This window comes from Callionymus lyra, chromosome 18 (genome assembly GCF_982586985.1).
Source record: "Callionymus lyra chromosome 18, fCalLyr1.hap1.1, whole genome shotgun sequence".
Lineage (NCBI taxonomy): Eukaryota > Metazoa > Chordata > Actinopteri > Syngnathiformes > Callionymidae > Callionymus > Callionymus lyra.
This window is the reverse complement of record NC_141835.1, coordinates 14,117,919-14,129,720: the sequence shown is the minus strand read 5'-3', so window position 1 is coordinate 14,129,720 and position 11,802 is coordinate 14,117,919. Positions and strand designations below refer to the sequence as shown.

Here is an 11,802-nt window from a genome sequence, read left to right as displayed (position 1 = left end):
AATGATGACGACATCAGACCCATCCTCGGCACACTCCTCTGAAAATTGGAGTTTTGCCAGCCCTGACCCCATCTCAGGGAGACGTGATCATAACTCAGCAGCAGCCTCCTCTACAAGTTGGAATGCTGCCAGCCCTGACCTTAGCTCAGGTCATTATGATTCTAACTCAAACAACCCAGTTGAATCTGGAACTTTTGAGAAAAGGGTGACAAGAAGTATGGGGGGTGTCGGTGAGTGGGAAAAACGAATGAATCCACAGCATCCACTACAAGTAAAATCAGAGCTGAAGCTACATGATATTAACGAACAAACTACAGGAGCATTTCCTATGATTCAAATGCCGAGTATTGATGCAAATGTACCATTCTATGTTTTTAGACCATGGACACCCGGAGAACTCAGAGACATAGTTAAATCTATTGCAACACCTGATGCAGACATAAAACAGTTTGTCAGAGAAATTAGAGATCTTGTCACTGGTCACAGGTTAAACGGTCACGAGATAACTAAATTAATGGCACTATCTACAGGAAGTAGGTACGGGACTATAATGGAGGGGTGGACAGGATTGAATGATCAAGGTGGCGTCATACCACATGCACAAGTCTTGTTACCTCTGAATGACATTTTGGAAAGATGTGAACGGATCTATGCACAGAGACCTGATCCTAATAAAATAAGAGCCTGTACACAGAATGACGGCGAAAAAATAGACGACTTCAAAGTCAGATTAATGGATGTTTTTAACAAACATGGTGGGATTCCCGAAGATCAACCATTTCTGTGGGAATCACATTTCAAAGATCTTTTATTGAACCAAATGAGACCAGAAATGTCGAGATATGTCAGGAAGCAAAATGTGATCTGGCAGACTGCTGGAACAAACGACCACAGGGCATATGCCCGAAATTACGAAACATTAGAGAAAAAGCAAGTAAAAAGTGACCCGGTCGTACAGACAAATGTAACACACGTGTATTACGCAGGGCAGAATAAAGTTAAATCCCATAACAAACTGCTAAAGGAAATAAGAAAACCCTTTGATCCTAATACACTGTCCGCAGAAAAGAGAAAGCTTTTAAAAGAAGGTCGATGCTTTACTTGCGGAAAGACAGGACATCTCGCCAGAGATTGTACTGAGAAAAACAAGCGCAAAGATAAACCCAGACGAAAACACAGCTCTGATGATTCGTCTGAGGATGATGAATGACTAAGCCTGCAACAGGTGGCAGCACCAAGGTCACAACCGAGTGCTCCGCCATATGTAACTGATAACGAGGAAGAAGAAATTTTACTCTCACACACAATGTTTGATGAAGAAATACCTGAAATTCAAGACCTTTTGTTAAGACATTTAACAGAGCCTGGTAAAAGGCCTGAAATAACACTCCTGGTAAACGGAGATCCAACAGTTTTTTTGGTAGACACCGGTGCTGATGTTTCAGTACTAGGTCGATGGGACCCAAAGAAAATTAGGCCAGGAAAAGGTATAGTCAAAATGAAAGGAGCTCATGGAACAGTTGAACATTTGCCACTGACACACACTTTGAACATTGTTTCACCAGAAAGACCACAGAGAGTAGCGCAGGCTGAACTAGTTTTGCATCCATCTTGTCCACATAACTTGTTGGGACGGGATGTTATCACACAACTAGAAATAAGAATACAAACAAACAACAAGGGGAGGGTGGTCGCCTCAGTAGGTGACATCCCGCCGATGACTGAAGGCAGCGCCCGTTATTGGTGGTCATTAGACATCCCAGAGACAGAAATGACAGGAGCAGCAGCTCAACTCTTGAGAGAAATTGCAGAAAAAGTTGAACCTGGAGGAGAGATCCAGGGAAAACAGGGCCTTCACGTAACCATAAGACATAAAAATGATCCAGGTCCTGATTTAGAGTATGATGAATTTTTCTTGCGACTAGAACCACAGGTAATAAAACTAGAGCACTTATATTGGAAAAAGAAGTGTGGTTTTGCCACAGCAGTTGTGTCAGCTCAGGTAAAACAACTGCTTCCGCCAGGACAACATCCACATGTGTCCTTGGCAAAGAGCCACAAGCATGAGTGGAAAGACATGAATGATCTTGCGGGATCACTGCCACACCTGAGTTGGACGCCAAATCCACAAAACCCACTGTGGGAGGTGTCGCATACGGGGTGGCAACGAGTGCGATTAAATTGGACACTCAGAACTAACCCTCAAACTCATTTGAGCTGAGACGTGCAGATCCTCTCCCTCTCACAAGAGGAGGAGGAGGCTGTGGGCAAGTTGCCAGAGCAGCTCTGGAGTCAAGGACCCACGGATGTGGGTCTGATGAAAAATACTCCATCTGTAATTATTAAAGGGAAGACTGAGCATCGCCCTGTGATAAGACAATACCCGCTCAAACCAGATGCAGAAGAAGGAATTGAACATGTTATCGCAGAATTACGAGTCTCAGGTATAATTAAACCTTGCCCTGATTCACCTTGTAATACTCCTATATTTCCAGTAAAAAAGGCATGCACAGGAAAATGGAGATTGGTACAAGATTTGAGAGCAGTAAATCTAGCGGTACAACCAAGAGCACCGAATGTGCCAAACCCACACACACTGTTGAATAGTTTGAACCCGAAATCGAAATGGTTTTCAGTAATCGATCTAAGCAATGCTTTTTGGAGCATTCCTGTAGACGAGAACAGTCAGTCATGGTTTAGTTTTACTTACAAAGGGGAGAAATTGACATTCACGCGACTGTCACAGGGATTCTGTGACTCGCCAACCATTTTTTCAGAGGCTATAGCCAGATGTTTAGCTGGTTTTGAACCACCACGACAAAGTCAAGTAATCACTTATGTTGATGACATTTTGATAACGGCAGAAACTCAGGAACAATGTAAAACTGACACACTTGCGTTGTTGCAGTATTTGTATGAGACGGGAAACAAAGTTTCAAAAGCTAAAATGCAGTTGTGGAAAAAAGAAGTCACATACTTAGGTCACACTCTCACAGGAAGTGGACGAGTGGTGGGTGATAAACAGAAACAGGCTGTTTCTAAAGCACCGAAACCGCAGACAAAGAAACAAATGATGTCCTTTTTGGGTTTATGTAATTATTGCAGAACATGGATACCCAATTACTCAGGGATCACTAGACCTCTTCTTGACATGATCCACACGACACCTATGGCTATGATGGAAAAGATAAAATGGACACCAGAGGGAGACAAAGCTTTTATGGAGGTAAAGCAGGAGCTGATTAATTCAGGTGTATTGGCTTTACCAGATTACACGAAGCCCTTTGAGCAAACAGTAACAGCAAAAGAAGGATTCATGACATCGGTCCTGATGCAGAAACATGGTAGCAAGATGAGACCAGTTGCATATTATTCACAACAGTTGGATCCAGTGGCACGAGCAACGCCAGAATGTGTACAAGCCGTGCTCTCGGCGGCGCTCGCTATGCAAGCGTCCGCTGAGGTCGTCCTGTTTCACGCGTTGACTCTGAAAGTACCACACGCAGTGTCAGTCTTGTTGTTGGAAACGAAAATGCATTTCTTATCACCTGCTCGACATCTACATTGCACTGCTGTATTGTTATCTCAGGGACACATTAACATTGTCAGGTGTGGAGCACTCAATCCAGCGTCATTAGTACCCACACCACTAGATGGCACTCCACATGACTGTGGAAGCCAAGTCCAAATTCTAACTAAACCACGACCAGACTTGACAGATACACCTTTAACGACAGGAACCGTAGTGTTTGTTGACGGTTCAGCGAGTAAAGATGAAAAAGGAAAAAACAAAGTGGGGTACGCGGTGACGACCGCAGATAAAGTACTTTATCAAGGGAAATTAAAATCAACTAGTTCAGCTCAGGCAGCTGAGCTAGCAGCCCTTATAAAGGCATGTGAAATGTTTGAAGGTGATGATGTAACTATCTGGACAGATAGTCAATATGGATACGGTTCTGTGCACGTGTTTTGTCAACAGTGGGCGAGAAGAGGGTTTAAAACAACAACAGGGAAAGAAGTAGCTCACAAAGAGTTACTCGTAAAATTGTTGCATGTCATCCAACTACCAAAGAAGTTGGCAATATGTAAATGTGAAGCACATTTAACAGGAAATGATCCAGTCACTATTGGAAATAGACTGGCTGATCAGGCTGCAAAAGATGCAGCACATAAAAGCTCACAAGTGGGAACAATGCTTGCACAGAAGACCACATCCTCACAAGAAACACCTGTAAAAGAAAATGAAGTGTTAATAAGCAGACAACAAAACGCACCTCACACAGAGAAGACATATTGGGGAAAACAAGGTGCTGAAACAAACTCAAAAGGTCTGAGTACACTATCAGATGGGAAACCGTGGTTACCAAAATCTATGTTTGAATGGGCAGCAAAATTGAGTCATGGTTTGAGCCATGTCTCAACAGGAGAGATGGTAGCACAAGTGAAGCAGCATTACCACGTTCAAGGGTTCACTCTATATTCAAAAATTTTTTGTCACAAGTGCCTTATTTGCATAAGGAACAATGCACAAGGGTATTTAAGACCCAAACGGGGAAAGTTCCCAGAACCACCAGAACCATTTCACACCATACACATGGATTACATTGAACTGAACAAAGCACAAGGTAAACAATATTGTTTGGTAATCATTGATGTGTTTTCAAGATGGGTAGAAATTTTTCCAACAGCACATGCTGATGCAAAGACAGTTGTTAAAGCACTGTGTGGTCGAATTATTCCTACATTTGGTATTCCATCGCTCATTCGAAGCGACAATGGTTCACATTTTCTTAACAAAGCTGTAACCAAAGTTGGTGAACTCCTGAACATTGATTTGAAACGACATTGTGTATACCACCCCCAGTCCGCAGGACTGGTTGAAAGAACCAATGGTACTGTGAAATCAAGACTTGTGAAAACAATGAGAGAAACAAAAAGACAATGGCCAGATTGTGTTGGTCTCGTTGAAATTGGTATGAGAATTGTACCCGCTGAAGGGAAGACATTGTCTCCATTTGAAATCATATACGGTAGACCTTATACCTTACCTGATCTTGCACCCAAAGGTCAGAGTATAACAGGAGGGTCAATTCCAGCACACATGAGAAGACTGTATGAACAGAGAGAGGTTCGTAAGCACAATGATCTGCCAGTTTGTTCTGACCCACAGACTTTCCAGGTGCAAATTGGAGACTTGGTGTTTCTAAAAGTGCTGCGACGACTCAAGTGGGACAGTGAACGGTGGGACGGTCCTCACGAGGTGGTGGCTGTCAGTCCAACAGCGGTAAAGGTCGACGGCCGGACCGGTTGGATTCATCAATCTCAGTGTAAACTTCGACGACTGCCTCCTGGTCCTGACGGTTCTGGAGCCCCAACCACGTTTCAACAAGACAAAAAGACAGAGTGATAAAGGTCCTCTGCTGAGCCCGGCAGCCCTGTCACTCCGACGAAAGACCACAGCGCCCCATCCTCAATTGCACGTGTCAAAAAGACGGACGAGTGAGGAAAGGTTCTTTGCTGAGCCCGGCAGCCTTGCCCTTCACTCCAACGCATCGGACGAGAGTTTATCCGCGGTAAACGCACGCTCTCGAGGGTTCAGAAGAAACCCCAACGAATGGAAAGAGAGTTCTTCCGCGGGAAACGCACACTCTCGAGAAGAATGATCAACCAACCACAGAGACTTCTCCGTTCCAGATGGGTGAGAAACTTTGGACGATGTATGATTGTATGTACTATGATTATGGGAATGGTTTTAGTCTTTTTGTGGGCATTGTACATCTTAGAGTGGGGTCCACCTAATTCTAAGGTAGTAGAACGAAACTTCAATCAAACTAAGAACCTGACTAGAAACAAACGAGATAAGGAATTTGATGACAGTTGTCGTTGCGGAGGGTCGAGCCTTTGTCTAGCCCAATGCAATGAAGGTGTTTACTTAGGGAAGGGACAACCAGGTTATGTCACACACAAAGACATTAGAGATATTAGTCGGCTACAACAATATACAGGCACCTTTATCAATCTTACACAACTAACTAATGACACGGTTTTGACAATTCCGTTAGCCAACTTCCACACTGAAACATCCAACAAAAAACGAAAGGCTGTACGGTTCAATGAATGGTCAACATATTGGTTCTATCTCATGTCCCAAGAAACCTTGGCTAAGAGAGATGCATGGTGGGGATGGGATAATTATGTAACGACAGAAAGAGGTGATTATTGGCCAAAAACCAAACGAAATAATGGCGCGAAAAATTGGAAAGATAAAGTGTACATGACGCACAGCAGAATGAATCTGATATTCACTTTTAAAGCCATGACAGAACTCCCAAACAAAGATAAAACAGATTGTAGCGTTTTGACACTATGGGCCTGGTATGCAAATGGTCCAGATCCATTTGTCCTAATAAAAGTATGCTACAGACCAATCTTAGAAACCAAGACACACCTCCTCCCAAAAGCCACAGTAACTGTATCCCGAAAAGGCGACGTTACACCTGCCCAAGGTATTGTAGTTCATACCTATGGAGAAACCATCGAAGAATTGTTGGCAGTTCACACAGGACTCACTACTGATAACAATCTCTACCTTGAGCGTGTTGTAAACATTGCCAGATCCATCAGAAAGGATTGTGCAGTTTGCATGAGACCGAGGGCAGCAGTAACACTGGTTGAGCCGATTGGAAACTCGTCATGCGTGATGAACATGACACAGGGTTTCAAAGTGACAAATTTCTGCATGCCATATGCTCAAAGGTACCCCATAATCGGAGCAACGTCCAGACCCTTCTTGTTCCATCCACCGACAGAGGGCAAATTTATTTGCTACTCCCGAACATCCTGTGGTAATGACGTTTACAGGGACTATGGGAGGTTGAATGCATCGTTCTGTGATCAAACCGTTAACTTGTCAAAGAATGTCTTGAAACACGTCATTCGATCCCAGTTATGGTGGTGGTGTGGAGGTGGGGTTTTGAGAAACAGATTGGTAGAAGAATGGACAGGTAAATGTGCTTATGTAACAGGAGTACAAGAGACAAAAACTTATGTGTTGGATGATGATGACCAAAGTGTAGACATGAATGTAACTGACGCGAGAGCAAAAAGAAGCATTCTTGATTCACCAGTGGTTCGTAATACACCTGTTTACTTTGATGCCATTGGTCAGCCCCGAAATGTTCCCGACCAAGACAAACTCTTAGACGAAGCAAACGCGGCTGCGTCTCAGCTTCCGATCTTTGAAGGGTTGTTTCCGGTCACCACTTATAAACACACAGAACTCATTAATTACCTGAATCACAAAATCAACACTCTGACTAACTTCACTGAAGTTCTCCAAACACATGTGGCCTCCCAACTGCATGCAACCTCTCTCATGGTTGTACAGAATCGTCAGGCGTTAGATATGATCCTGGCAGAAAAGGGAGGTGTTTGTAAGTACATTGAGAGTACAGGAGAATGCTGTACATATATCCCGCTCCATACGCTTCAAAATGGAACAATTAGCCAGACACTAACTCTGTTAAGAGCCTACCGTAAGAAAACTCAAAGCATAGAAGGTGTGGTCCCCAATCCAGTCTTACAATGGTTAAACGACACGTTCGGTAGCTGGAAAAGTGTAATCCTAACTGTTGCCGGTATAGTTATGTCTATTATCTCATTTTTAATTTTCTTAGTAGCATGTGGTGTTCCTTGTTTGCGTATAATGATGGCTAAGATAATGGACGCAGTTAGCGTCAAGGTAGCTGCTCATGTCACTGTAGCCATGGCACAATACGAGTTGGTGCCACTTGAAGACGACTCAGAATGCGAAATCTAAAATGTATCGATGATATTCCAGTTTATTTTGACGCTGTAACTGAAAAGTCTACCAAGGCAGAGGTTATGAGCCGAGTGTTTTACAAATTGGAAATGTCGGGAAATGTTGTATATATATGTAATGGAAATGTTGGCTTCTTGCTGGGAAAGGGTTTCTATCTTCTTTTTGCCCCCAGGAAGGGTTTTTGGGGATAGTTTTCTTCCCATTTCAGCAATCAGTCTTTTAAAACACTGTTTAATATTGATAAACAGGAGGGAAATGTGAAAGAAATATTGCTTTATTACAATATTAATGTGTTTTAAACTGCTTACTACATTATCACAATATTAATATGTTCGCTTCTTTGCCACAAATGCATATGTGTTCGAAATCACTAATTGCCTTAAGCACAATGTGTATGTGTTTTGAAACTCCTCACAAGATATATCCCATCAGGGGTCAGCAAGGGCAAGTGAAAGTGAAAGAGCAGGGAACGAGTTGGGAGACGGAAGGTGAACAGATAACGGTGGGATACTCCTTAACCTTGAGTGTCATCTGTAAGACTGTTGTGAACTGCTGATGCCAATGCTCTGATGTAACCTGCACAATGAATCTTACTGAGGACAAACTAAGTTGGGAGGGGGGATGAGCAGAAGAGAATGCTTTTGATGTAACCTCCACAATATGTTTTACTTGTAACAAACTGAATAAAAAGGGAGGGACGCAAGGCCTTCGTTGAACAGTTGGTGCGAGCTAACTTCCGCGTTGGTTCTGCTGTTCCCTCCGGAGTGAAGAACAATCTCTTGCTGGTGTGAGTCTGACTCTTTTGCTATTGAACTGTTTTGTCTGTGAAACTTTGTGAACAGTTTTTCTGACAGGATTGAAACCCGATACCAGAATCGGACTAACCAGTCGTAGCCTAGCTTTTAGTATACCAAAAATTGCATAACGGTACAATTCTGCCTCTTTGATCCACCACTTCAACTCTCCACTAACCTTAGACCCCACCAGTAGTTTGACCTAGTCTTTTAAGGAAGTTATTTTGTCATCTTAAACGCACCTCTACTCTGGCACTTCACTGACCCCCTTTCCTATTCCTGACCACTACCTTTGTTGAAAAGCAGACGCCAGTCAAAGACTCAAAACAAAAGAAGGCGCGTCTACCTCAAATCTTGGATGACACCGCCTTGTTTCACTAAAGAAACTCTTCTGTGAGTCAGAGCTGTTTGCAGTCGCTGCTTGAAAGAGGCTAGCTTGTGATGTTAGCACAGACGTACATCAACATACCCTACGTCGGATCCACGGATCAAACCGTTTTAATCGATACCTGATCCAACTTCGAGAGTGCGGATAACAGAATCAGACCAGTGCATCCCTGAATTCAACCAGTCGTAGCCTAGCTTTTAGTATTTTGTAATGTTAGATTAAAATTGTTATAAAGGTATACGCCATACTTAAATGAATGCTAAAAAAATTATCAAATGTAAAGTTCAATTTACTCGTTTGATCTAAGAGCGGGAAAACTTTGTCCACACACACTCGCATTCAATCAACATTTCTTGCATACTGATTACTGGTTTGAGACCAGCTCGAATCAGAATTAGGGTCAAAAACAACGGTAGGATCACCATTTAGGATCTCTCTCAGCGGGGGACCGGTGACACAAGGAACTTGAAAGAACAATTTGGCCGGAAAAGACAACCCTCCTGGGCGGGAAATTTGACTTGAATACAGCGAGTTCCTTCAGCTCGGGACCGTTCTGTCCGGGACTGTCATTCTGTGAGTCACTGGAAGAAGGGGTCCCGATCGTTATAAGAAGCTTGTATTTTCTCTTGACTTGAAGCGGTGAATGAAGCGACCCGAACGTACTCTGGATTGTTCATCTTTCTCCACAAATCGAAGTATAAGACCCGGGACGGAAGTGAGTTTGATCCTTTTGGTAGGAATTTCATCACGGTACAATACTTTTGATCCACCAATTTAACTCTCCACTAACCTTAGACCCCCCCAGCAGATTGAGCTAGTTTTGAAGGAAGTTCTTTTGTCGTCTCTACTCGCACCTCTACTCTGGCACTACACTGACCCCCTTTACCTAACCCTGACCGCTACCCTCGTTAAAAAGCAGACGCCCGTCAAAGACCAAAAAGAAGGTGCGTCTTCCTGAAAACTTTGGATGACGCCTCCTTGTTTTCTCTAAAAGCGCCTGAGATACCAATTATAATGAGAGCACCTGAGCAGCCCCCCAGAGTCTTATCTGTAAGAAAAATAAAAGCTGCAACTACAACCAAGGCGCTAAAAATAAAAAAGCCGGCAGCACTTATCAAGAAAGGTGGAAATACGAGCGAGGAGTCGTTCCCTCGTTGCTCGCCGGCGATAAGTGAAGGCTGTGTGGCCCTTTATCAGCGGCGGGCGGGCGAGCATCCCGGCGAACGCTGTTGCTGCGCGACCGTCGTGCGAGCGAAGATAAGCAGGTATCTGTGAGACGCTTCAAAGATGGGCTTAACTGTGACATGAAAGCTCCACGGCGAGAGTCTAAACCTCGCCGGCGTGTCAAAGGGAGGAATCGCGGCTCTTTTTTTATTTGCGAGGAGTAAACGCAGCGGTGATTCATTTTCTCCGCTCGCCACTCCAGAGAAGAAAATAGACGTGGAGTCTGATGTATTCCTCCTCCTCCTCCTCCTCCTCCTCTTCCTCCCGCCGAAGCTACATGATCTTCGCTGACACGTCCGCTGTGCTGTTCTTCTCGGGCTTTAATGATGTCTCCAGCTTCCACCCGGAGAAGAAACCGGGATCCAGAGGCCAGGAACTCTCCTCCTCCTCCTCATCGCTGCCAGAATTAGAGTCTGGTATTGAGACGTCTGTGTTTGCTGGTCGACGGACTATGAATCGACCATGGCAACTGGAGAGATCCATGTATTTTTTAAAGCTGTTTTGCATTCACAAGGACATCCAAACATTCACCCGAGTAACACAAGCTTCTAGGGCTGTGTATTGACAAGACTCTGGAGATAAGATGCATGTCTCAATACATGGATGACGATACGATATATTGCGATACTGTAGTAACAACGATATATTGTGATACTGTAGTAACAACGATATATTGCGATACTGTAGTAACAACAATATATTGCGATACTGTAGTAAAAACGATATATTGCGATACTATAGTAACAACGATATGTCGCGATACTGTAGAAAAAAACGATATATTGCGATACTATAGTAACAACGATCTATATCGGATACTGTAGTAACAACGATATATTGCGATACTATAGTAATGACAATATATCGCGATACTGTAGAAAAAAACGATATATTGCGATACTATAGTAACAACGATATGTTGCGATACTGTAGAAAAAATGATATATTGCGATACTATAGTAACAACGATCTATATCGGATACTGTAGTAACAACGAGATATTGCGATACTATAGTAATGACAATATATCACGATACTGTAGTAAAAACAATATATTGCGATACTATGGTAACAATGATATATTGCGATACTATAGTAACAACGATATATTGCGATACTATAGTAACAACAATATATTGCGATACTGTAGTAAAAACGATATATTGCGATACTATAGTAACAACGATATGTTGCGATACTGTAGAAAAAACGATATATTGCGATACTATAGTAACAACGATCTATATTGGATACTGTAGTAACAACAATATATTGCGATACTATAGTAATGACGATATATCGCAATACTATAGTAACAATGATATATTGCGATACTATAGTAACAATGATATATTGCGATACTATAGTAACAACGATATATTGCAAAACTATAGTAACGACAATATATTGCGATACTGTAGTAAAAACTATATATTGCGATACTATAGTAGCAAAGATATATTGCGAAACTATAGTAACAACGATGTATTGCGATACTATAGTAACAAATATATATTGCAATACTGTAGTAACAACGAAATATTGCAATACTATAGTAACAAATATATATTGCA

General features: G+C 42.7%; 1 protein-coding gene across 1 annotated transcript; it reads left to right on the top strand.

Annotated features, from left to right (window-relative positions):
• On the top strand, positions 1 to 3,429 carry LOC148060591 (uncharacterized). The gene has a single exon (XM_087779813.1). It carries the CDS (start codon positions 1,307 to 1,309, stop codon positions 2,219 to 2,221), a length of 915 nt encoding a protein of 304 aa, XP_087635939.1. The 5' UTR covers positions 1 to 1,306; the 3' UTR covers positions 2,222 to 3,429.
• The last annotated feature ends 8,373 nt before the right edge of the window (positions 3,430 to 11,802 follow it).

Coding starts and splice junctions, on each gene's coding strand:
- LOC148060591 (XM_087779813.1), top strand. CDS start 1,307: ATGTTTGATGAAGAAATACCTGAAATTCAAGACCTTTTGTTAAGACAT.